Source organism: Muscardinus avellanarius (assembly GCF_963383645.1).
Source record: "Muscardinus avellanarius genome assembly, chromosome: 1".
NCBI classification, from domain to species: domain Eukaryota; kingdom Metazoa; phylum Chordata; class Mammalia; order Rodentia; family Gliridae; genus Muscardinus; species Muscardinus avellanarius.
Window position 1 is genome coordinate 163825953 of NC_137786.1, and position 27500 is coordinate 163853452.

The window sequence follows — 27500 nt, forward strand, 5'->3', positions numbered from 1 at the left end:
TTTTTCTGGGCGCGGGTTGTCTTGCTGGTTAAGACATACATAGTGCCGAAGACACCCTTCTTGTAAGGAGTGACAGAGAGAAGCCCCTAGCTGAATTAACAGGAGAGGCTGAGTTTGCCCAGTCCTGTTTTTAATAGCCACCTTTATTCCAAATTTCACCGCCCTCCTCACTGCCTCTTTATTCAAGGGTGTCTGAGATTCTTTATATATTTTAGTGGCAAAGTACCTCCTTTCCATTTCTATCTTTATTCTTAATCTTTATATCTCTCTGGTTCTTTGGAGTCAATCAAAAGGAAGATATGTGTGTATATATATATATATATATAATTTTTTTTTTAAGGACACTTTGTGTAAGGGCCTATGAAACTGGTCATATTTTTACTTGATTCGGCATTAAAGTTGTCTTTGAGAGATCTTAAAAAAAGAATGATTTTTTGGTGTGTTTTGTTTTTACAATATTGGAAATCCATACACAATGTTAAGGTTTGTATCAGGAGTTAAGCACAGTTAAAAGTAAGGGTGTGAAGTGTGTACTTCAAGGGAGAGTCTTCTGACTAAGGGCATTTGCAACCTGCACCTGTCCTACCTCTGATGACAGATCTGGGCTCTGTGCTGACCAACCTGCTTAGTGGCTTTGGAAGAGTCACTTCAGTACCTGTTATGAAGAAAGTGGTTGGACAGCCCAGGAACCTTCCTGCTGCAAGTTTTAAAGTTCTCTAAGATTCTCCATGAACCCCTTCTAGCAGTCTCACTTCATCTCACTTCATGGTCAGTGGAACCAGGAACCTTTAAATTATTAGTAAATCCTTTTTTAGAAAACAGGTTCATTTCTTTTTTTTTCTCTTTCTTTTTTTTTTTGGTGGTACTGGGGTTCCTGGAAACCCTTCTACATCCCGGCTACACTCCCAGACCTATTTTTTTTTTTTTTTTTAATTTGAAAACAGGGTCTCTTAAGCCAGCGTGGCTGGCTTCAAACCTGCGCGATCCTCCTGTCTCTGCCTCCCAAGATCAGGGATTACAAGCGTGCGCCACCACGCCCGGCCTGAAAACAGGTTCATTTCATTCGGCACATCTCACCGGAAAGGTCTTATCATGGCTTATAGCAGAACAAATGTGGGAAATTTTCGAAAGGGCATTTCTGGTCTGGGGACTCTAGTGTCTCTTGAATCATGAGCTGCCAGGTCTTATGATAAAGCTCTTGGCATGTGGACAGATTCCTGCGTTTGGTGTCTTCAGCAGCTCTAGAAGCACAGGGGTTATCAGAGACTGCCAGAGGTCATCAGCCGGTATTGGATTGAGCTTTTCAATGAAAAGAATCCACTACAAGTTAGTATACTTTATTGTCGTAGTTTTAGTGTCTGAAAACTCTCTAGGATACAGAAAAGTCTCCAGGACATGGGTTTTGAAGTAGTTTACTGTTTAAAGGGGATGTAGTGATAATTTGTACTTTCATTTCGAATATAAGTCACAGTGTGATGTCAGTCTGTGAGCCTCAGTTTCTTCACCTACACAAGGGAAAGAGAAAATGTATAGTGATCATGAGCTCAAATTCCAGAGTTAAACCGGTTCAGTCAGAATCTTATTTTCCCCCATATATACTATGTAATCTTAGGTAAATTTTCTAACATCCACGTTTCTGTTTAATTATCTATAAACAAGGAAATTCTTTTCCCCACAAAATTGAGAGATAAGCAACCAACCCAAGATGCTAGCTAAAGGTTTACTTCATGGAGTATTTGTGGTTTCTTCAAGAATTGTTACACTAGCTACGACTTTTGGAGCATTTATACATGCCAAAGCAAGTTACACGATCCATATGTGCTGATTAAGACCTAATAGGTTATAATTCCTAGAGTATCCATATCTTCTGTCTCTAATTATCCAGCACCATTTTCAGCCATACCCATTTTACAACATAAAGCAAGCTTGATGTCAAAAGCTCTACTAATAGAAGACTATGTACATAAGAAATCTGAAGAGCCTTGGAAAGCAGATTCTACCTATAAGGTGGTATTCAGCTTCTCAGTGGGAGAGTTTCTTTTCCCCAGAGTTTTAATGCTCAGTGGTAACCTGTCTTTGGCAGTCTCATGTTCAAAGGCCACATGGGCTGAATTAGAGGTTCAGTCGAGTGTGGTTAGACAGAGGCCGAGCCATGGTAAGGGAGGGTGGCTGGCACATACTTGTTTCCAGCTGCATAGAGGCCCTGTGGGCTATAAATTTACAAGAAATCCAGCCTCAGGTACTCAGACTGTAACTAGATAAGTGTACCCTCTAATACCTTCAAGTCACAGCTTGTCTTTTTATGTGCCCAGCTCTGTGGTATGTGTCTACAAAGAACAGATAGTGGAGATTAATGGGCCTAAGTTTGAGAGGGTTGTGGTTGTCAGTGGGCTAGAGACTTGCCCAGCTTCATAGGATATCAGATATGCCTACGATAGAGGGATACTTGCTCAGGTCAACTCAGATACTCATTTGATTTAAGGCTAACTAGGGCACTATTTGTCCATTAGATTATAATAAGAGAACTTGACAATCTAAGTCTTGTATCTACTTAGATTGGTCAATATGATCCCAGAAGTTTCCAAAAATATCTTTTTCAGCTTGTGAGGCAAGATGATAAATTCCACAAACCCATGGGGGGTCAGCATTTGCCTTGAATCCTAGGAAGTCCATCATAGAGGAGCAGCTGGGTCAGCTCTGTGTTCAGAAGCTCTTGACAGAGTCACAGAAATTAAATAACTCTGCCCAAGGCCACCTAGCTAATAGTGGAAGAGCCAGATTTGATCCATTCTGTCTGACTTTGAATCTAGCCTTGTAGTTTATGCCCATAGGCCTGGTGGTTAGTCAGCCCACAGAAATAATACCTTCTTCCCCTGCTCTTGTTGGTAGGCTACCCTTGCCTTCTCCTTTCTATTTCCAACAGAGTTTTGGATATTAGTCAGTACCACAGTGTAGAAAATGGAAAAACTCGATTTTTAAAAAATTGATTTTTGGCTATAATGTGAATTTATAGGGTTTTTGTTATATAGATTAATCAGAAAAGAAGAAAACAAAAGGTTTGCCTGTGGAATTCTCCATTTACTCTACTCTCCAAATCCAGATACTGAGATGACTTCATTAGTGCATTCAAAGAGAACTACACAATTTAATCTAGAACTCTTGATGTGCTTTGGGACTCAGCTGTAGGAATTGAAACAGTTATAGTAATAGTAGCCAACATTTCTTAGGTATAATTGTCCAAGCCTATCTAATTTCCCAGTAAAATAGTTGGTAAGATCGTGCTAAATTTAACACATGACTATTGAATCTAGCCCCCATGTTTCTAACAGCTTGGTTCTACTTTCATCAATTTAATAATAAAGTTATTCAGAGATATTCTGAATATATTTAAATTATAGCTATTTAAAAATGCAGTGCTTGACATTTGGCAAGCCATGAATTCTTGAGCCTTAGTTGCCCTTCTATAAAATAGTGATTATTTTATTTTCCTGTAATATATCTCATATTTATAAGATGTTATCTTTTTTTTTTCAGTACTGGGAATGGAACCAGGGGCATTCTACCTCTGAGCTACACCCCCAACCCTATTTTGTATTATTTATTTAAAACAGGGTCTCACTGAGTTGCAAAGGGCCTCACTAAGTAGCTGAGGCTGGCTGTGAACCCAGATCCTCCTCTCTCAGCCTCTTGAATACTGGGACACCAGGCTAGATGTTATCTCTTATAGTCTGTTACAAACTTTCATATCATACTCTTTCTATGCCTAGGGCATAGGTAGTACCTGACAGTTTATTCTAACTTCTTTATTTCTGAGCTTTATTACTTATAAAAGTTACACATTGTCCATGCCTTAGTTTCCTACTTTTAAAATTGAGACAATTACAGAAACTTTTAGAGTTGTGAAAAAAATTAAATAAGCTAATTTATGTAAAGCATTCCCTGAGTCATTACTCTTGTTGTTCTAATTGTTATTATTACAAACTACTTTCACATATATTTTTCCGCTGGAGGTTTCAAACATCACTGAGAGTATAGACAGAGAATATGGTGCCAAGCTCATTTTATATTGGAGTCAATCAAGAATCAGAAGCATAAGGGATTTGCCCAAGGTCATAAGTAGCAGAGAAGAACAGTCCAGTATGAGAGATGACTGAATTTGTTACTCATCGGAAAACCCAACTCTGGATTTAACAAATCTAGTACAAAATGAATTATGTTTGCAGAGAGTGCATCTTTATCATGCCAAAGTTTCACTGCAGGATTCTTCTAAGTAACAAAGTCCCCTAACAAGATAAACTTATAAGCACAACACTCCCGTGCAGGACACATCTGCACTAATTTTCCCCACCTAAGTATGTGACAAGGAAGCACAAGTGTCCATTATCCCATTAGCAAAATGACAAGGTAAAGGCGGCCCCGGCCCAGTGTCGGTCCCTGGGCAGCAGGCTGATACTTCAAAATGGTGCAATGACACTTATTTGGGTCACAGTGATTAGTGGTTTACAGTTTGCAAAGTACTTTCAAGTTGTGAAACTAAAATGAAGGAAGGAATTGGACTTGGCCATCTCCTCAATACCTGTTTCTGAAAGTAATTCTCCAATGAGTTTTATAAGAGGAATCTTAAATGTCAAGGTAATAGATACAGAAATGTAAAAAGAACTGAACCTGACAACCATTATGTCAAGCAAACAAACAAAAACCAATAAACATCCACATCAGGTCTGGGCCGCTCTCTGTTGGGCAACTTATTGCCTTGTTTCTATCCTGGCTAATTATAGATTTTCTGATTACTATGTGGAATAACGTGCTGTGTGTTTACAAGTGAATAATGTGTACAGTAAGCAAAAATGGTGAACTTTCAAAGTTGGGAAAGGGATGTGTGGGGAAATAACTTGAGGCCTATTGCAGGACAGTTGTTACAGTGTGCATCTGTTACAGATGTGTGAGCAGAAGGCATGACGTGGGACATGTCCCATCATCTAGGACTGGTTCTGGCAGGTGAGCAAGTAGCTTCATCAAAAAATGCTTTGAGGAAATAAAAGAGCATAGGAAGGAATAGTTCTTATATATGAAGTTGGTTTCTTCATCAAATAAAGAAAGATGGATGGATGAGTGAATGCCTGATATATGTTACGTTCTGTGTGAATCGAGTGGAAGATAAAGATTAAAAAATGGAATGGAATTTAACTTGATTCTCTACCTCAATAAGTTTATGCCTATAAAAGTGAGTAAGGTGTATTGATATAGATAAAATAGGTATACAGTATACCTATATTTGATGCAGGTATACAAAGTCAAAATACTCTTGTGGCTCAGAGGCAGGTCCTGTCCATAGCACTGTCTGAGGCTGAGCCAGAGGAGGTAGGCAGAGTCTGTGAGCTTGTATGTATTCCTTGATATTCCCATATATTCCCATGTTCATATCCAGCTTCATGCTCTAGCACAGTTATTCCCTGAGAGAGGTGTAAACTCTGGGTAGGTGACTAAAAAACAATGCCTATTAGCTTGGCTTTCATGAACTTCAGGCTTATTCCATCTGTGTGCTGGAATGTTCTTTATGATATATTTGCATAATGATTGCTCAATTAAAGTGATTTGGTGTTACAGAGTGGCAGGGGTTGATGATAGAGTCGTTGCTCACCTGATGAATTTTTGAGAATAAATCTCCTGAAGTAGCTTTTAAGCTTCTTCTCTCCCTATTTTAATAGTTGACTTTGAAGGGTGATCCTTCAAAGCTGTTGAACCACTGAGAACCCTTATTTCTCTCGATCTCTGACTCTGGGGTGGACATTTCCAGAGAGATAATGGTGTCCCATTGCTTCTGTGACTAGACTCTGATATATCCCACTAGGGAACCATCATCATCTCTCAGTGGATGTACTAGGGTGATCTTTAGCTTGGTAAGGTGACGTCTAAGACCCCCATCCTGGGGCTCCAGATTATTACAGTATCGCTATAAATTTTTCAATATTTAGGAATTTGACTAAAGAAGATAGGGAATTTGATTTATGATCAAATTTAAATATAAGATTTATATTTAATATAAGATTTAAATATAAATATAAGATTTACATTCTCATATTACTCTATGAAAATAACTCAGATTTTGACTTTCACTATTTTTTTCCTTTGGTTTTCTACTCTTGGGTATTACTCACATTCTAACTTTTCTACTTTGTAGAATAACTACTTTACTTACCATCTTTTAAAAAATTTAATTTAATTTTTGGCTGTACTGGGGATGAAACCCAGGGGCATTCTACCTCTGTGCTATACCCCCGTACCCATTTTTTATTATTTATTTTGAAACAGGGTCTCACTGAGCTACAAAGGTCCTCACTATATAGCTGAGCCTGTCTACAAACCGTGATCCTCCTCTCAGCCTCCCAAATGCTGGGATTACAAGGGTTCACCACCTTTCCTGGCAACTCACCATCTTAATATCTATGTCTTCAACTCTTCTGGACTGTCACAGCAGTCCCCTCCTGCCCTCAGTTTGTGACCCACAGTGGTGACACTCCTCAGCGTGGTTCCAACCTCCAGAGTGATGTTACAATTTGAACTCCTTCAGTGGATCAATGTAACTTTCAAAACTGAAACTTAAACTTTTAGCATGAATTCAAGGATTTTCATAATCAGTCTTTCACTCCATACTCATCTATCACGGTTATAATTACTGGTTTTGTCAGCTATCTGACAGTGTCCCTGTTTGCTGACTTTCCTTGTTTTGCTATAACTCACACAATTTCTTTGACATAAATTAATTTTCTCTTTTTTACTTACATCACTCCTATGGGTCCTTCCTAATGTTATCCATGTCACTTCCTCTAGGAAGTCTCTGTTGACTTTGTATGACTGAAGAGACACTCCTCCTCTGCTCTCAAAATATTCCAAGTTTATCCAAGATTAGAAAGTCTTTATACTGCATTAAAATGTCTTTTTTCCTCCAAACTGTGTCCCTGGGTCCTAGTGCTTGGCATAAAGCAGATGCTCAAATAGTTGTTTAATAAACATGTTTTTCAGCTAACTACGTCATCATTACCTTAATTCTATGACATATCATTGATTTTAAAATTTCTTTAATAAAATAAACTTACTCTATTGTGTTCATGATTGAAAGATTTTATAATTTTATAAAAATTAACATATTAAAATATGTATATTTCCAGAAGGCATTTTATTTTATTTTTGATCATTAAAGCTGGCATTTTATTTTATATTTTATCTTACAAGCTGTGCTTTAGCTGGGCATGATGGTTATGCTTGTAATCTTAGTACTTGGGAGGCTGCGACAGGAGAATAGCAGGTTCAAGAACAGCCTCAGAAAGTAGTGAGACTCTAATCAACCTAATGAGACCCTGTTTCAAAGTAAAAATAAAAATATGGTTGGGGGTGTAGCTCAGAGGTAGAATGCCTGGGGGTCAAGATTTAGTACCACACATACACACACAAAACCTGCATATCATTTGACAAAGTCTTCATAATTTGGAGTTAAATATTTATTTGGAGGTCAAATGTGGTAATATCTTTTTAGCATATTTTTATTGTTGCATTGTAATTAAACATCATAATGTAATTCAGTGCACATAACACTTGATATGCTTGAATAGTCATCAAAACCACACCGTTTTTGTTGTTGTTGTGATACCAGAATCAAACCAAGGATATTCTACCTTTACCTTTGAGTTATACTTTATTTTTTATTTCGGAACAGGTTTTGCTAAATTGCCAAGGGCCTCACTAAGTTCACGAAGCTAGCCTGCAACCTACAATCCTCTTGTCTCAGTAACTCAAGTACTGGGATTATAGGCATGTGCCACCATGCCCGCTAGTCACACTATTACTTTTAGAGACAAAGGAAGCTATAAGTTAGAAGGGAGGTGGCTTTTTTTCCTTGGGTCCACAGAGTTTCTTACTGGGAAGTAGAAGTAGGATGCATAGGTTTCATGAAGCAGAAGTAGGATGCCGACTTTCTTGGGTTTTTTTTTTTTTTTTGCTTATGAGGTTTGAAGAATTAAAAACTCATTTTTAACACCAGGTGTTTTGGTGCTGTCTTAAGCACTGATGTAAAAAAATAATTGAATTGGGCAGATACCCATTTCCATAGCAGTTCATGTTGAGAGAAGAGATGATAGCTTATCACAATGGACAGCCAGAGTTATCCACAAGTTGGCTCCCAATAACATTTCTCATAGTGCTTTTTGCCAACTGTCCCTTAGGAGGAATACACATCAGCCAATTTGAACACTTAACTATTCCTTGTTAAGCCCCATGTTATTTTTGCCTCTCTCTTTGCTCCTATTCTTCCTGCTGGCTCATGTGCACTTTGTTTTACTTCACCATTCCCAAATCAAAATTCACATGAACGCAACCGCCCTAATGACAAAGGCTCACACCATCCTTCCTCACTGGTAGTAACTTCTTCCTCCTTCAAGTCACAGGTGACTTCTCTTTACCTCCCAGTGTAGCACTTCTCCCATTAAACTTTGTATTAGAGTGATTTCGTACCTGTCTGGATATCCTTCATTATTTTAATGTAGATCCTGCCACAAGTGGTTATGTGATTTAATGAAACTATCATAGAGTCAGCAAAGAGTTAGGGATGGAGAAAGTATCAAGCAAAAACATGATTTTGGAAGCAGGAGATAGAGAACTTAGGAAGGAAGGAGTCAATAGTTTTAAATAGTCTCATCACTTTTTCCTCTAAGTCTCTATCTTTTGTAGTGTGTGTTATCCTGATGCATTATTTAACCTTTGTTCCTTCTCATTTATATTTGGTTTTAACTTTTAATTAGTTTTTCAGCCTTGCATAAAATTGCTCTCTCTGGAAGAGTGATGAACTTATTTTCTTGTCTACCTCTCTGTCTAGTGCAGATGAAGATGATACTTAGAGTGTGAGGGATTCAAATTTCAATCCAGTTTAAAAGATGAAGTTTAAAACAAATTGATTTAAGTTCTTCATTGGGGAGACTTTTCCTCTACAACATAATGTTCTAAAATAGTCATCGTTTGTTGAGGGTCACCCACAGAGCTAATGCGTTTGTATGTATCCTTTCATTTACTGCTCACAGTGAGCTTATGTGGTAGACACTATTATTGTATTGAGATGAGACAACTACTGCTTGGTAGGCTATAAAGCAGATAAGCAAGTAAATGAACACATAAGACTTTTCAGAAGTCTCACTGATAAGGAGTAATGCTGATCTATGAACTGAGATTAATCTAGTTACAGATCCTATATCCTAACCAGTGTGTTGTACTATTCCCTAATGCATGATGGTTCAATGCAATAGTTTTTGCAACTCATAGATTATTTAAATTGCATTCAAAAGATTATTTAAATTCTTTGCTTACATCATTGCTGAGCCCATATATTTGGATTGGCCCAATAATTGCTATCTTCACTTTTTTTAGTCAAGGAAACCACAGAGCCCATTGTACACATCTTCATTTGATAAATAAAGGTAGAATATATTGGATACTATATAGTGTCAGAATAAAAATTATGTATTTCATGTCATTAGAAGAAACTGAATATGCTGTATGATTTTGTGTGTATTTTAAATGTAAAGAAGATAATAGACTAGACTTTTGATGTTATAGCAGAAGATCTCAAACCCTCAGCTCACCAAATCTTTAGTGTCAAATCACTTTTCCATTGTGCCTCTAGGCCAGAAAAAATACCTAATAATTCTATTCATTAAATGGTCAGCACCAAACACTGAAATAAGTTCTATATTCTAACAACTTAATAGCCATGCAAGAAAGATAGAACAGACAAATTAAAATTATTTTTATTTCATTTTAATAACCACAGTTTACTCTAGGGATATGCATGCCTTTGGCTATGCAACTGTATCTCTAACATTTGAGACAGAACGGACACCACCATACTAGTTTCCTGTCCACATTAACTTTCACATGACTCTTACTTTTATCACAGAAATTTCCAGCACCTCAATTTCAAAAACACATAATGACCTCAATGGAATGTAGTATTAAAGCTGCAAACTAACCCGAGTTGTATGATTCATCTTGAGTATCACTGTGTTTAACTTGATATTAAAAATTATCCTCTTGCACCCCTGTGAGTTCACTATGGTGTCTCAGAGCACCTGGGCACATGTTTTGGGAATTGGAATTCTAGAGGAATCTGGGAATTTCTTAAGAATGAAGGCTTTGAAGTTCAGGGTTTCTTGTGCATTATTTATGAAAGTTTTTTTTTTTTTTTGGTGTGTGTGGTACTGAGGATGGAACACAGGAGCATTTTACTTCTGATGTACACTTTCAGCCCCTTCCTTCCTTCCTTCCTTTCTTTCTTTCTTTCTTTCTTTCTTTCTTTCTTTCTTTCTTTCTTTCTTTCTTTCTTTTTTGTATTGAAATAGGATCTCACTAAGTTTCTGGGGCTGGCCATGAACTTGCAACCCTCCTGTCTCAGCCTCTCAAGTACTGGGATTACAGGTGTGCAACACCATGCCCAGTTCATGAAAGTAACGTAAAAGGCTGCTTAGTAGAGGCATTGTTTTGAAGTCTAAGTAATTGCAAGGTAACACATGCAATTGAGCTTACATGGAAGTATTTTAGGTATTTGTTTAAATAAAACTTAAGATACTGATCCTTCCATAATGAATAATGCCAACATTTCACTGGTGATTTGTTTTATTCTTCCTTTTTCTCATTCATTATTGGATATTTAATTGCTATATGATCTTATTTCTGCGTCCAAATTAGTTATTTCACTTAAGCATTAGATCCCAGTCCAAAAAAATTCTAACAAAAAACTACTATGATATTATTGGGAGTGGTGGTGCACGCTTGTAATCCCAGCATTTGGGAGGCTGAGACCAGAAGATTGCCATTTGCAGACAGCCTCAGCTTCTTAATGAGGCCCTCCACAATTTAGTGAAACCCTGTTTCAAAATAAAGAATAAAAATTGGGGCATGGGGTTCCATTCACACACACATACACACACACAAAAAAAACACAAACTACTATGATATTATCCTGGAACTCATTTTCAAATGCATACACACATACTGTGTGTGTGTGTGTGTGTGTGTGTGTGTGTGTGTGTGTGTGTGAATGTGTGCTGTCAAGTTTAAATATAAATTTGGAGCTTAAAGAAGATATATTTAAATTTGGCAATAAATCACTATAAACCACCCACCTTTCCTTCTATAAAGTTAATATTTATGGACGTCTATCAGTATTGACTTTTTTAGATAATTTTATTTTCTTATTCACTTTAGCATAGTTAAATATACCACACCTAGGTTTGTCTTCTTCCTGAATAGAGCCAAGATTTGCCTATAAGTGATGCCAACCAGCAGTAAGATGAAATGAGAAATTATAGAAAGAGGTTTGAGTGGTTTTGAACTGTGGACAGAATTAGAGTAGATCTTAATGAACAGGAGTTAGTAGGCACAGAAAGTAAATGAATTGAACCAGAGATACTGCTTCATCCATTCTACCCCCTTTCTTGCCTTGATCCTTTCTTATAAATAGGAATTCATATTGATTGTTGCTTCATTCTGTAAAAAATATTTTTATTACTATTTCCATTCTACTATGTAAGTGGGTCATAAGCATAGACTCAAGAGCATCTCAGAACATGCGTGCTATGCAGTACAGCAGTTTAGTATGACTACTATGGGATAAAGTAGTTGAACAGCAGTCTCAAAAAAAGTACAGTGTAATCAGGGACCCAGGCTTTGGAAGTTTTCTGTGCATCAATATAGTACAAGGCAGAACTGATGGCATGCCCGGGATACAGTCAGTACTGTGGGAAGAGAGAGGAGTGGAAAGACGAGCCTAGAGCCAAGTAGTCGTACAAAGTCTCCAAGAAAGTTGCAATTGATCATGACCTTGACAGATAGTAAGATTTGGTTAGATTAAGGATAAGGAATAGCGCATGTTATAGTGGAAATGGGGTCGCCATGGAGTGAGGGTGAGTCAAATAAAAAAAGAGAATTTAGCAGAGACTAACAAGGCACAGTTCAGTTAGCCCGTACCTTGTACATCAAGGCGTGCATCTCAAAATTTCAAATGAGCTTTTTTTTCCTCAATCTGGCAAATACTTGTTCATTTTGACAGAACCTTTCTGGACAATATGCTGTTAAATCTGCATCACCTCAGGGCTGGTCCCATTGCCCTAGGAAATGGGAACAAAGCCTCTGCACACACCCCTTTTCCCATTTTTCTACACAAAATACCTTGTACAGCTAGATGAATGTACTAGAATGAGGCAAAGGGTGTTTGAGTGTTTTAATGCAAAGAAATAAACACAGGATCCTCAGTAACAATTAGAAGTCTTACGATAAGAATGGTAAACTGTTAATAATGATTTTTAAAATAAAATTGTACAAGTTTTATTGATTTCTAAATTTTTTTTGGGGGGGTCAGGGGCATTTGACCTCTGAGCCACACCCCCTGCCCTATTTTTATTCTTTATTTTGAAACTGGGTCTCACTAAGTTGCGGAGGGCCTCACTAAGTAGCCGAGGCTGTCCGCGAACCGCAATCCTCTGGTTTCAGCCTCCAGAATGCTGGGATTACAAGCATGCGCCACCACGCCCAGCTAATTTCTAAATATTTAGTTATAATTATTTTTGTAAAATTGATGTAAGTGCCGACATTTAAAGTTAAAGCAATTTGGGCATGTTGGCACATGCCTGTAATCCCAGTACTTGGAATACTGAAATAGGAGGATTGCAGGATGGAGGCCAGCTTCGGCAATTTAGAGAGATTCTCAGCAACTTAAGAAGGCCCAGTTACAAAGTAAAGTATATAACGGAGTTGAGGATGTAGCTTGGAGTTAAAATGCCTCTGGGTTCAACTTCTAGTACCAAAAATATTAAAAATTAAAAAATAAAATTAAAGTAACGTTTTGTGGTACACGATAATGTGAAATGTGCATCTCAGCACATTTTATTTTTCCTTAAAGACTAGGAGTTTGGAGTTAGTGATCTTGAAGGAACTAATTTCTGAACACTATTATGTAGTACAGACCTTATATTTCTAAATGTTCTGAAATTTAAAAAAAGAGAATTTAGCAGAGACTAGCAATCACAGTTCAATTAGCCCCTACCTTATACATCAAGGTGTGCCTCTCAAAATCAAAACTTTAAGATGTTCCAATATTTATACATATATGATATGGCTTCCAATTTATAACTGTAGAAGAATAGTTCAAATTATTTTAAATCCTATGTGGATCACAAAGCACGTTAGCAGCCCAAACTCTAGCTATTGGCATCTTTTGCAGGCAATATTGGATCTCTGAAAGTGTTGAATTAGAGAAATAATGGAGAGAAAATAGGGATGTGCGAGGTGAATCTGGCAGAGGTGCACAGCAATTAAAGAACAAGTTGAATCATCAGCCTTGCTCTCCTCCTGAAGCCGCAGATATGTATCCAACTACCATCTTAAGGTCTCTCCCAACAGACATCTCAGACTGTAGCATAACATGTCATAATCCTGACCTGACTTCTCCCCACCATGGCGTGCTACACACACACACACCAAACCTATACCTGCTAAAGTCTTCTCCATCTGAGATGATGGCAGCTCTAACTCCAAGCTCTGTACATCAGATTTTCAGACGCTAGGAGTCATGCTTGAATCATGTCATAATCTAATAGTCCATCTAGCATCCCTGTCTCCACATTTGCCTAGAAAACAACCCGGCTTTACCATCTTCATCACGCCTACTTTGGTGCACATCATTATTGTCCCTTGCTTGGATTATTAATATAACTTCCTACCTGATCTATCTCACCATGTCCTGACTAGACTCCCTCCAGTCATTTCTCAGCGCCGTGGCCTGGGCCGTCCTTGTGCTTTTGTCTGCTTGTGTTTTCCAACTGCTGACAGTTCATCAGCATATTCCTCTCACAGAGAATTAAAGGCAACATCCATACAATGGCCTAAAAGTGTCACCAGTCTGCACCCTGTGACCTCACTGCTTATCCCAGTTCTACTAACCCCTGAGTAGCCCTCCCCAGCCAGTCCAGTCTCTTTAAAGTTCTCTACACACTTGCCAGACATTTTTGTGCCTCGGGATCTTTTCACTTGCTGTTTAAAACACTCCTATCTAAAATATCCATGGAGCCTATTATTTTATCTCTTTTTGATCTTTGCTCAAATGGTAGAGTCTGCATGGTCCAATGGATTCCTCTCTCTGGCATCCCTTTATTCTGCTTTATTTTTCCCTAGCTAGCATGGTCTTATTTACATTTTACATTTTGGTTTAGTATTTATCTCTTTTTGGTAAAATTCGCTTATCATAAAATAAAGGGTTTGTTTTTTATTCTAGTTGCTAAAATAGTTCTCAGAAAATTATATGAATTCAAAATTTTGTTAAGTGAGTAAGATAATGAGATGAGGTGGATGATTTAATGGACATGGGAAAAAAGTGGTGAGTGCAACAGACAGAACAGACAACTCCCCAAGACTTGGTTAGCTTGCATTTTTCCACTGAAATGGGGCTAGGGTGTTAGGGATAATTCCTTCACTCAGCACGGGGACCTTATTGAAGTTTTGTACATGGCTCAGGGCTTCTCACTAGCTCTCCAGAAACTTGGTTGTGATTTAGGAGCACCTGGTAATTTCATAGAGGAAAATTATACAAGGTTAGTTCCAGGATCTATGCCTAAGTGTCCTGGAAATGTAGCAATTAGTTGGTGCATTTCTATTACTGGCTTGGCAGAACAAGATAATGAAGAGAGAAGATTGAAGAGTTTCAGAACCACTGCCAGGGGATCAGAAGGGCTCCTGAAAACTGGAGAAAACCTTGTTCACTAGGTTGTCAGCCTGACTCTGGTCCTAATATGTCATTTTCCCCCAAGCTTTCTTTTTTCTTTTCTTTTCTTTTTTTATCTTTTCTTTTTTTTCTCTTTTTTCTTTTTTTTTTTTTTTTGGTGGTACTGGGGTTCCTGGAAGCCCTTCTACCTCTGGGCTACACTCCCAGACCTATTTTATACTTTTTTTTTAATTTTTGGAAACAGGGTCTCTTAAGCCAGCGCGACTGGTTTCGAACCTGCGCGATCCTCCTGTCTCTGCCTCCCAAGCGCGGGGATTACAAGCGTGCACCACCATGCTTCCCCCAAGCTTTCAAAATCAGCATAAATAATTAAATTTCAGTGCCTTTTTACCATGTAGGAATTACATCATTGGACCATTGGACCATTTCGAGATAATTGTGCAAGGTTCATTTTTACTTTGGTTTTATATTGACTTCTTACTTTTCACACTTTCACTCCTAGAATTATAGAGACTATCATTGTGGCATTTTTTTAGATCTTCTAATTGTACCATTGTCCAAAATAATGTATTACTTAGAGTAAATTGATTCTGAGGGATTATTTCATAAGAGTGAGAGTTATTAACAAAGCATTAACATTCCTGTCTGAAACCTGTCATAGCTCTGTTAGAATAATGGTAAGTTTCTCCTCTAATAAATACCTATTGATTTTTTTTTTTTACTGGAAATGAGAGTTGAATACAGAGTCAGTACATTCATATGCAGCAGTAGTTCATGAATATATAATGATGTATTTTAGAAGAAGAAGGAACCTTAATTTCAGTTTTTTTTTCTATCATAGCATCATGAGGTCTTACTGTATTTAAAAAGTGAAGAAATAGCCCTTAAGTTTCATAACATCCAAACTCGACTAACCTGCTCACCATGATTTGCAATTTCATGGTAGAGATTGAAGCATGAACCTATACCATGATAAGTGCTCCTGGTGCAGGAGGAAGAAACACTCTGTGGAGTCATGCAGAAGGAATGAATGGTTCTAGCTGCCAGGACAGGGAGGCTTCACAAATATGCTGAGATTTCAGGACATGATCAAAGGTTATAGGATGACATAGGATGCCACTGAAGTAAATAGGAGGAGAGATGAGGATGGCACTCTGGATTTGGGAACAGATATGTAAATGGCAAGGAAATCCAGAGAGTAATGTAGGATGTGTCTTAGGATAAAAAAGAAGTCGTCTCAGGGTGGCTTGGCTATGGAGCACTCTAAAGAAAGGGACAGGAGAAGAGCCTGAAAGTCATTGGAGCCAAAAGATCACAAACTTTAATTAGTAAAAAGATCTTTATGCATATATATATATGCATATCTTTATGCATATATATATATTTATGCATATATATGTTTTTATATGTATACACACACATATATGTCACCGAATAGCTAAAAACTCAAGGCATAATGGTAAAATTTACCTTTTTTGTGTACAGATCAAATCCAGGTGTGTTCTACCTCTGAGCTATACCCTCAGCCTTTTTTACTTTTTATTTTGAAACAGGGTCTAAGTTACTGTGCACTGACTGGCCTAGAACCTGTGGATCTTGTCTCAGTCTTCCAAGTACTGGGATCATCACAGGCGTGCTCCACTGTATTGGCGAGCTGCACTGGCTAAAACCTGACCTTTTGAAAGCAGATTATAATGGAGATAGAAGTTATAAGATTAGGCTATACAGGAATGTCACCTAGAGAGTGCTTGAAATGAAGATTTCTGAGGCCTATACGAAACCAGCAGAATAAGAATCTCTGAATAGTGCAGTCCACGAATGGTTATTCTGTAAACACTTCCTGTTTTTTGTTTGTTTGTTTGTTTTTTTGTGCTGCCTGATGGCAGTTGTCTGAAAACCTATATTTGTGTTCATATAATTTATATTTATGTCTGGACAGAGAGAAATAAAAAGAGGCAGTTAGAGGACCATCAGGGGTACAAGTGAGGAGCAATGAAGGCCTGCACTGGAGCAGAAGGAAGTGGGAGTGCTGGTAGAGAGGGAGAGAAGAGGTAGAAGATAATTATTTTTTGATGCTAGGGAATGAACACAAGAACATTCTACCTCTGAGCTATATCCCCCCGGATCTGAGTAAGGATCTCACTCAGTTGCTGACAGTCTTGCTAAGTTGCTGAGGCTGGCCTTGAGCCGTGATCCTCCTGTTTCAGTCTACCAAGTACCGGAGTTACAGTCCTGTGCTGCTATGCCTAGCTTAAAAACCTCTTCAGAAGTGAAAATGTTGGTAGGATAATAGAGATCCTTTGGAAGAGGGAGTAAAAGATGAGTTAGAAGATAGCGTAAATGGGTACCACTCTGGATGGATGTGTTGATGATGTTGTGAACCAGATTGGCGAACACTGGAGGTGGGGGAAGGAAGAGGGAGGAGGAAGGGACAAGGAGAGGGGAAGGAGAATTGGTTGCCTGCTTCTGGAAGAGGGCTTCCCAGAAGCAGTTGTGGACTTATCTCAGAGTATTCAATGTAGCATCCTCACTTTACCAGAAGGGAAACTGAGGCTCATAATGGTGCGGTGACAAACCTGAGATCACAAAGCTAGTTGTTTAGGTTCTGAGTGGTAAGACCATATACCCAGCACAACAGAAAACCTGTTCTTCTCCCTGCCATTGGTTTTCTGTCTGTCTGAAAGATTCACCACTTGGCTGTGCTTACCAAGAGTGTCTATAGAACACTAATTTGAAATGAAAATATTAAATACACATTATGGCTGTGATGTTTGTGTGAATTTTTAGCTGAGCCTTTGCGATCAAATGCACCATTTCAGGATGCTAGAAAAGTGGATGTGATTTAATATAAGGAATGAGAGCAGGAAGGGCCTTAGAGATTAGCCACACCATCTTCATTTAACATATAAGAAAACTGAGGTTCGGGAGAGGAATAGATTTTTTTTTTATTTGGTGGTACTGGGGTTCCTGGAAGCCCTTCTACCTCCAGGCTACACTCCCAGACCTATTTTTACATTTTTATTTTGGAAACAGGGTCTCCTAAGCCAGCGCGCACAGCTGGCTGCGAACCTGTGCGATCCTCCTGTCTCTGCCTCCCAAGCGCGGGGATTACAAGCGTGCACCACCACGCCCGGCGGAATAGATGTTTTAAGGCTGCTCTGATTTCTTCTGGGCTGCCTGTGATTAAAATGAAAACCCATGTCTTCCTTTTTTTTTTTTTTTTTGTACTGGGGATTGAACCCAAGGGCATTCTGCCTCCGAGCTACACCTATGGCCCATTTTTAAAAAAATTAATTTTGAAACTGGGCATGGTGGCTCACGCTTGTAATTCCAGCATTTGGAAGGCTGAGACAGGAGGATCCCGGTTTGTGGCCAGCTTCAGCTACTTAGTGAGGCTCTCTCCAACTTAGTGAGACCCTGTTTCAAAATAAAGAATAAAAAATAGGGCTGGAGATGTAGTTCAGAGGTAAAATGCCCCTGGGTTCCATCCCCAGTACTGCAAAAAAGAAATTAATTTTGTAAAAGGCGAAAGATTTATAAGATCTGAAGAGAAACATGAAACAGGTTCTTGCTAAGTTGCTGACAGTCTCGATAAGTTATCCAGGCTGTCTTTGAACCCATGGGCCTTCTGTCTCAGCCTCCCCAGTACTGGGATTATAGATGTGAGTCATCATACCTGCAAGACCTATGTGACAAAAATTGTGATATATTCAATCATCTGGCTGTTTTTTTTGTTATTTAACACTCCTTAGATCTGGAAAAGGAATCATGAGACACTTCTAGAATGCTGTGGAGTATGTTTAGAGACTAAGAGAAATGAGAACTTACAAGGTGAATTGGATTATTTTCAAAGCAAACATCTAAGTATTAATTTCCTTAGAGCTTTGATGTCCCTCATGGCAAAAAAAAGTATGTTTTAGTAGCATAAAGCACAGAGACTGCACTTCATTAGTTACTTAACAAATGTGTGTAGAGCAAGTGATTTAATGCCAAAAATTCAAATGTTTATTAAAATAGTCATGTTTTAAAGTAAATTTACTCAGGATAAGTTTGTTGGGCCTCTACTCTGCCAGTAAGTAGCCACTCACTAAGAGTCACATGGTTCTCACTCTTATTAAGAAAGGGCAGAGAAGGCTGTCAGCTGACAGAGGAAGGGTAATATGTGAGCACTAGAAATGCTCTGATCTGAATGTGACCCCTGGCGGGAATGTCAAATTATAAACTTCCCAAGTAGCTGGCACAGTGACCGCCATATACAAAGGTCTTTTCTTTCTAGAAATAAGCATGTTCTCCTTGTTTCTGATCACGCCGCGCGCGCGCACACACACACACACACCCACCACCTTTCCTTTCTTGTAGTACTAAAGATTGAGGGCTATGTACCTGCTAAGCAAATGCGCTACCACTGAGTCATGTCCCCAGTCTTTCTTTCTAAATCTGTATGAAGGTGTAAGACCATATGTGGCTCTTTGCACAATCTTAAAATGACTCTGTGCCTCATAGTGAAATGTCAAATGTTTATTCTTGAGAGAGGCCTACTCCACTCTGAAAAACCACTGGACAAGCAGATTATTGAGTAACCCATGACTTTGCCCTTTATCTGACAAGATCTCAGAAAGAGATCATGAGACGTCCTTGCAAAGGCCTAGAGGCCTTCAGAGTTCTGAATGACCACAGAGGGCTTTTACCCTTCTCTCTTCCTGAAATGTCATGGCCCATCCTGAACAGTATCAAAGAAGATCACTGTTTGCATCAGGCATTAAAAAAACATAAAAGAAGAAAAAAAATATTTGGGAAAAGTGAAAGTTCATCTGTGGGTTGTTTGTCATATGGAACATTTTTTGTTTTCATTGACTAGGTGGCTGTGGGAAATTTAAAAACAATGTTTATGTATTACATCCCAGGCAAGAAATGTTTTAGGAGTATCATATGCTGCCCCTCCAAAAAATGTCCTCCTTTCTGGTGATACTGGTTTGAGCACCCAGGTACACATATTACTTTCATCCAATTTCATTAAATGCTTGGGGCATTCTTCATCTTTTCAACCTCAATGCCAGTGCCAACGTGAATACAATTTATGGAATATTTTGTGAATTTATATTAAAATTCAACATCAAAAACCTCTGTACTCAAAATGTGTATTCTTAGGATATAAGTATTCTTAGGGGTATGTTGACCTGTATTTACTGGGATATACCCTAGATTCCACATTTTGTTTGAAGAAAAGTAACACACATAACTTTGTTTCAATTTATATGCTTTAATAAGGCTTTTGACATGAATAGACGTCCAAATCAAAATAAAAAGGGCTTTTTGGGTTGCATAGCCCTGGGGTTCAAAAAATATAAACTCAGTTTTCATTAGTTCCTTTCTTCAGAAAATACTATTAGACAGAGTTAGAAGTAAAATGATTTTGTTTTTCTTTGTTACTCAGCTGAAGTAGTTGCAGTTTTTTTTTCTTGACATAATCTCTGGTCTGAAATTATAATTTAAAAAATTGTTTTGTGGAGCCGGGCGTGGTGGTGCACGCTTGTAATCCCCGCGCTTGGGAGGTAGAGACAGGAGGATTGTGCAGGTTCAAAGCCAGTCGCGTGCTCTGGCTTAGGAGATCCTGTTTCCAAATAAAAATGTAAAAATAGGTCTGGGAGCATAGCCCGGAGTTAGAAGGGCTTACAGGAACCCCAGTACCACCAAAAAAAATATTGTTTTGTGGTACTGGGGGTTGAACCCAGGTGCATTCTGCCTCTGTACTGCGCCCCCAGTCCTATTTTATTTTTTTAAATTATGGAACAGGATCTTTATTTTGAAACAGAGTCTTACCAAGTTTCAGAGGGCCTCACTAAGTAGCTCAGGTTGGCCTCTAACCCGAGATCTTTCTGTTTTAGCCTCCCAAGTACTGGGATAACACGCGTGTGCCACCATGCCCGGCACCTTCTTAACATTCAACATCATTTAGTTATTTATTAGTCTGTCTTTGCACTACAATTAAGGCTTCTTGACAGCAGAGATTTTCAAGTTTTAATCATTGAATCCCAAGTGTTTAGAATAGTGTTACCCACAGAATGTCTTGTGTTGGTGCACATGTTTGGTATTGGCATCATCTAGCTACATGTGGTCACTTGAAAGGTAGCTAGTGTGACTGAGGATCTGAGCTTTAAGTTTCACTTAGCCTCATAAACTTAAATGTAAATAGACACACATAACTAGTGGGGACACTTTATTGGCACAGTTCTAGAACATAAGATGGTACATGCTGCTTTCTCAATTAATACTTGTTAAGTGAATACATTTTCCTCTGGATCTAAAGATTAAGAATGAAACTTCATGATTGCACATTTAATTCACTTGTTTAAGATTAGCAATACAACTTTATTGAGTGACTTGCTTTTACTGGAGGCCTCATGCAGTCTAATATATTACTCAGTTTCCAATTGTAATGAGTTTTTGAATTCTATTTCTTTTGGTGACAGGTCAAGAAAGATTTGGAAACATGACAAGGGTCTATTATCGCGAAGCTATGGGTGCATTTATTGTCTTCGATGTCACGAGACCAGCCACATTTGAAGCAGTGGCAAAATGGAAAAATGATTTGGACTCAAAGTTAACTCTCCCTAATGGCAAACCAGTTTCAGTGGTTTTATTGGCCAACAAGTGTGACCAAGGGAAGGATATGCTCATGAACAATGGTCTCAAGATGGACCAGTTCTGCAAGGAGCATGGCTTCGTGGGATGGTTTGAAACATCAGCAAAGGTAATGTGACAATTAATGGGTAAACTTATTATAGACAAGGCTCACAAAGAAATGGCACTTAATCCTTATCATCATCATAATGTTAATAATATGTGTTTGTCTAGTGATTTATGGTTCTCAAATTTCTTTAAGCTCTTTATAGGGTAAGTATGATGATCTACAATTTAAGGTGATTGTGACTAAAGGAGTAAAGCTTATCATACATGGTCACATTGACAACAAAAAATAGCCATGTTCAATTTTTGACCACTTGCTATGTGCCAGGCATGTTTTACATTCATTTTTGCATTCAGTCCTCATGACAAACCTATTAGGAATTATTTTATGGTAAATGAAAGAAATAAGACTCACATTCAATGTCATTGTCTTACCTATGAATTACATTAAACTTGTTCACCTTTATGTCAGGAATTGTACTTTGCCTTAGAAATCAAAAGATGACAATAATACTAAACTATGACTTTGGGGATTCTAGAACAGTGAAGATACAAGACAATATTTGTGTGGGAACCTAGTTTGCACTCCTGACTCTCTTGAAAGGCAGAGATGAAGCAGGAGATAGGAGCAGAGGCAGGGCTGGAAATCACACATTGCTCTCTGATTTGTTAGGTGTGTGACTTTTGTTCTACTTTTTGTTTTTGCTTATATATTTTTTAAAATGTCAGAATCATGACAAAATTATAATTGATTTAATTTTCTCTTTTTATACTAGAGATTGAACTCATGAGCACTATCCCCAACCCTTTTTTATTTTCTGTTTTGAATCAAGGTCTCTCTAGGTTTCTGAGATTCTCACTACAGTAGTGAGGCTGTCTTTGAACTTGCGATCCTCCTGTCTGAGCCTCCCAAGTTCTGGGATTACAGGCATGCAACACCATGCCTGGCTTCATTTTTTGATTTACATATAATGCATATATATATACATATATATATATATATATTTATGAGGTATAATGTGATGATTAATGTAGACATTGAGTAATGACCAGGGTAATTAGCCTATCTATCAACTTGTTTTGCTGTATTTTTTGATATTTTCCTTGTGCATATAAGGTTTACATTATTAAGGATTGCAATCTGCATAACTTTTTGTTATTATTGTTTTCACTTTATTGGTTTATGGAGCATAGGCATTATGCTACTTGTTTGGGATTCAGCTGTGAATAAGATAGGTATTGTCTATTTATGGAGTTGACACTTCCTCCTATTGTTAACACTTGTGCATATCGTTAGATAGCGATTTACAAATATTACTTGAATGAGCCTCATTCCAAATAGGCGAGGGGTGTTCTCCTGCACAGTACGGTGATTAGAGATAATGATAATGTACTGTTTGTTTCAAAATAAGTGAGAAGAAAGGTATTTGAATGCTTTCTCCACAAAGCAATTATAAATACTTGAGGAGAGAAAGACGTTTGCCTAGATTTTAACATTCCATGTGTCCTTATAGGAAAATGATGAGGCCTTCCAAAAAAAAAAAAATAGTGGCTATAGGAATTAAAAAGGGAAACCTCAAGAATATCACTAAATTGGGAAGGCCAGTAGGATTAAACTGTTTGAATTGGAGGATTATGGAAGGAAAGAAGGAGATGGTGATGTCATTTTTTGTAACAGTTTGCACAACTTTTTTTTTTTTATGGAGAAACTCAGTGCCTGTCATTTCTCTGTGTTTTTGTAAACAGCTCTTGGATTTGGAAAGTTGTTATTCCACAGTTTCTAGTATCTTTGTCTTCCTTCAGTGTCTCCAGTGTTCCAGCAGACTCCATCCCCCTCGCACACATGTTTTTTAAAGTCCTTTCCTTCCTCTCTTTCTTAGGATTCTTTCTTTGGTTTAGGACATCATACCCATAATTTTTTATTTCTTAGCTATCCTTGAGCCTTTTTGGTTCATGACTTTGAAGAATTTATTGCTGTAAAAGAAGACAGAACAAAACTCAGACAGTAAGTGACAGAAATTGAACAAGTATGACTGTTTTTTTTAATAGTCTGATTCTCTTTCCTGGATAGTAGCCAGGGTTTTTAGTTTTAATCCCAAAATGTGGGTGAATTCACCTATTATCCTTTTCATTAGCTGCACATGAGACTTCACAACTTCTGTATTTCCCTTCAGTTTCTTTTGTTGCAAAAGACTCACTCTACAGCCCATCGACTATAGAGGAAAAAGAGGAGGATTTGGAGAACTACTTTTCTCAGTCGATTACATTTTAAGGACATGCTACACTGAATGATTTTTATGGGGAGGGTAGTCTTTCATTATTTGTTTACTCAATAAGCATTGAATCTGGTCATAGTGGTACATGCTTATAATTTCAGTACTTGGAAAGCTGAGACAGGAGGTTTGCAGGTTCCAGACCAGCCTCATTTTAGCAAGGCCTTTAGCAATTTAGTAATACCCTGCTCCAGAATAAAAAAAAAATAAATACATAAAATAGGGCTGTAAGTGTAGTTCAGAAGTAGAATGTCCCTGGGTTCAGTCTCTAGTACTACAGAATAAATAAATAAATAAATAAATAAATATCATTGAATATGTGTTATATGCCAGGTATCTAGTCTACAGAAACATACAATCAAAATCCCGCCTTTATATACTACAGTAAAACAACATCATGATTAAAATATTTAGTATGTTGTATAGTGATTAAGCGCTAAAAAGAAAACAGAGAAAGCGGGAGGCCAATGAATTGTGAAGAGGTTTGAAATTGCTTGTGGGTCAAGGAACTTTCTCAACACATTTTTTAACACTTCACTTTGACAGTCTTTTTTCTACCATCATAGTGTCAAACTCTATATGCTTAAGGGACATGATGCTCATTAACTTAAGGCCCGGCTAGCCTTTGTACTTAAGATACTGGATTTCTAATCTTCCAAATCTCCGCGAGTGTGAACTTTGAAGAGAAGCTTTGTATAGTGTGGGAAAAGGGACATGGAATTTCACAAGCTAATATGACCAAGGGAATCCAAGATCTCATTGTAAAATGTAAAATCCCACATTCAACATCTCTTTTCCCTCCAAATATACTACATTTTGAGATTGTCTTTCTGAATGACATAATGAAAAGAGCTTTCTAGCTCCAAGTTAATATTCAGAGTCCACATCTAGAAACTCTGGAATAATACTATGGCATTCACAAATTGAAACACCAAGCTGTTCGAAAGAGCCTTTTCAAACATCTCTGATCAGGTTATGCTAACTTCCTGAGTACAGCATTGCATTTGGTCACATATGACTAGTGGGGTTCTTTATTATCAGCGGGCGTTTCCCATGGAGAACTGTCTGTTAGAAGGCAAAGATGTAGCTGGGTGTGGTGATGCGTGTCTGTAATCCAGTATTGGGAAGGCTGAAAGATGAGAATTTTAAGGTTAAGGCCAACCTTTGCTACTTAAGTGAGACTCGGTTTCAAAACAAAGAATAAAATAAAGCTAGGAGTGTAGCTCAGAGGTAGAATGCTCCTGGTTTCAATCACCAGTATCAAAAAAGAAAAAGAAAAGGAAAGAATCTTTGAGCAATTAGAGAGCTCTTAAGTGACTTCATAATCAAGCTGGTAATAAATATCTGATTTTGTTTTTTTACATCTGTGATAACAATGGCTATGTTTCTTGATGTCTAAGTCAGCATTGTGTATATATTCTTATGTGAACCAATTAATTCATTAGCATAACCTTATAAAGCAGAAATTATTATTTTGAAAAAAATAAGTGGAAGTTTAAGTTACTTTTCTAAAGATATATAGCTTTTACCTTATATGTTTGATTCTAATTATACTTTTAATTACTTTCTATGTTAACCCTTCAAAATTAATATGTGCTTTATAGTCAGTGTCGATTTCTAAAATTAAAGATAATGTTTTTTGTTGTTATTGTTTTGTAGCATCTCATCAAAGTGGGGATTAGGCCATATGGCGATTCCTAAATGTCTCTGACCATATTGAACACTTAACAGAATAGTGAGGATTCCGACTTAGAATTAATTTGCAAAGGAAAAGTTTTTTTGTGTTTAATTAAATTTAGTGATCTCTTTTTTATAATATTTTAAAATTTCTAAAATTTGTAGCAGTCAAGAATTGGTTGGTTTGCTAGAAGCTGCTTGAAGGATAGTATCACAGATCATTTATTTAATAGGCTTTTAGAAAATATAGTTATAAAACATAATGCATTTATACAAACTAGAAATACATATATAATTGCACTTCTCTATGGTATTTATCCTAATTCATTTTTAATGGATTGAGTATTACACATTATTTTTATTATTTTTATATTTATTTATTTATTTATATATATTTTTTTATTTTCTGGGGTTCCTGGAAACCCTTCTACCTCTGGGCTGTACTCCCAGACCTATTTCATACTTTTTTTTATTTTTGGAAACAGGGTCTCTTAAGCCAGAGCAGTTGGATTCAAACCTGTGTGATCCTCCTGTCTCTGCCTTCCAAGTGTGGAGATTTTAAGTGTGCACCACCCCACGCCTGGCTTACACATTATTTTTAAATCATTTAAATTGAGTAGTGTGGTCATCTCTGCTTATTTCTATTTTCTAAATGTCAAAATTAAAAAAAAATTCTGAATGGCCATTTGTACATTCATTAACACAATTTGCATCAGGTGACTTGTTTCTGAGTCAATGCCTTAAGTGGTATGTATTATGCCTATACTGTGTTCAGAGAAAGGTGTTTGCTCTTTTTCTTTTACTATGTCCCTATGGAAAATGGGTGTTCTAGATTTTAGGCATTTATTTTCCAAAAAATTTAGGTGGGCTTACAGGATGTGGCTCCACTGATTCATGGGGTAACAGGACATTTTATTTTTTAAGTTTACTGATGACTTAGAACAGGTGTCAGCAAACTATGGCCTATAGATCACACATGGCCACCCCTGTGTTTTTAGCTGGTCCTCATTAAAGCTGATCATACTTAGGGACATAAAAGAAAGACACTGATCTGAAATCTAAAATCAGAGCAAAGTTAGAAAGCATAACTTAAAGGAAATTATGGCTGAGTTTGTCATGTTCAGTTCATGTAATCACTGTCAGTTTGTAGTACAGCTGTTGAATCATAGCTTCTGACAGGTTATAATGCCATACATGTAAAATGGAACTTCTTTCCTTAAATTGAGAATAGCTTAAGCACAAGAGTCTCAAATTCAAGCTACTTGTCTCTTTAATAAATAATATTAAATTAATAATAATGTTTTAAATTTTATTTTTAACTAATTTCTCTGAAAATCCTGAGTCTATGCTTATAAATTTTTTGAAGATTTGAAAAAGTTTATTAAAATATAGAAATACAGAAGATAGTTAAAACCCCATGCTAAAGCATGAGGGGATGTTTCAAATGAATTTGAATTTATTTATTCGAATGAATTTTGAATGAATTTATTAAATAATCTGAGATCTAACTATGACAGAGACATTGCAGGAGAATAGAAATGGACTATCACAAAGTAGCCATAGCATCGTGTTCAGAAGGCAAGATGCTACATGGGTCTTTCTGTTCTGTGTGGTTCACATTTTATAACTTAGAAATCAGATCTTCTACCTCCTGCTTAGAGAATCATTTTAACCCATCTTTACACTCTTCTACAGATTACAGGAGTCTGTAGTACATGCTGCTAAAAAACTTAACCTTCTAAGGCATCATTTTGATTTTGTCACTGCCTAGTTTCAGAGTCTTCCATAGGTTTCACATCTTAATTATTAACACTTAGACAACTTAGAACAGGTGTCAGCAAACGATGGCCTATATATCACATATGGCCAGCATCCTGTATTGTAAATAAATTTTTATTGGAATACAGCAATGCTTCTTGTTGTGCTTTTCTGCTACAGCTCAGAGATGAGTAGTTTCAGCAGAGGCTGTGTGGCTTGCAAGTCTTGAGCTCTTTACATCTGACCTTTCATCCATTAACATTTGCCACTGATAACTTAGAACAAGAAGAGCTTCTTTTATTTTGTACCGTAGCTAATGACTTTACATGTATTGGGTCATCTTT

The 27500-nt window shown here is 37.4% G+C and overlaps 1 protein-coding gene across 1 annotated transcript in view; it reads left to right on the plus strand.

Moving 5' to 3' along the window:
• The window catches only part of RAB38 (RAB38, member RAS oncogene family), a gene marked incomplete at both ends in the record, with an annotated part of 56826 nt that overhangs the window by 518 nt on the left and 28808 nt on the right, over positions 1-27500 (plus strand). Inside the window, one exon of the mRNA XM_080701055.1 lies at positions 21232-21512. Coding sequence (XP_080557181.1) covers positions 21232-21512 — 281 coding nt within the window. The remainder of the gene's footprint in view (positions 1-21231; positions 21513-27500) is intronic.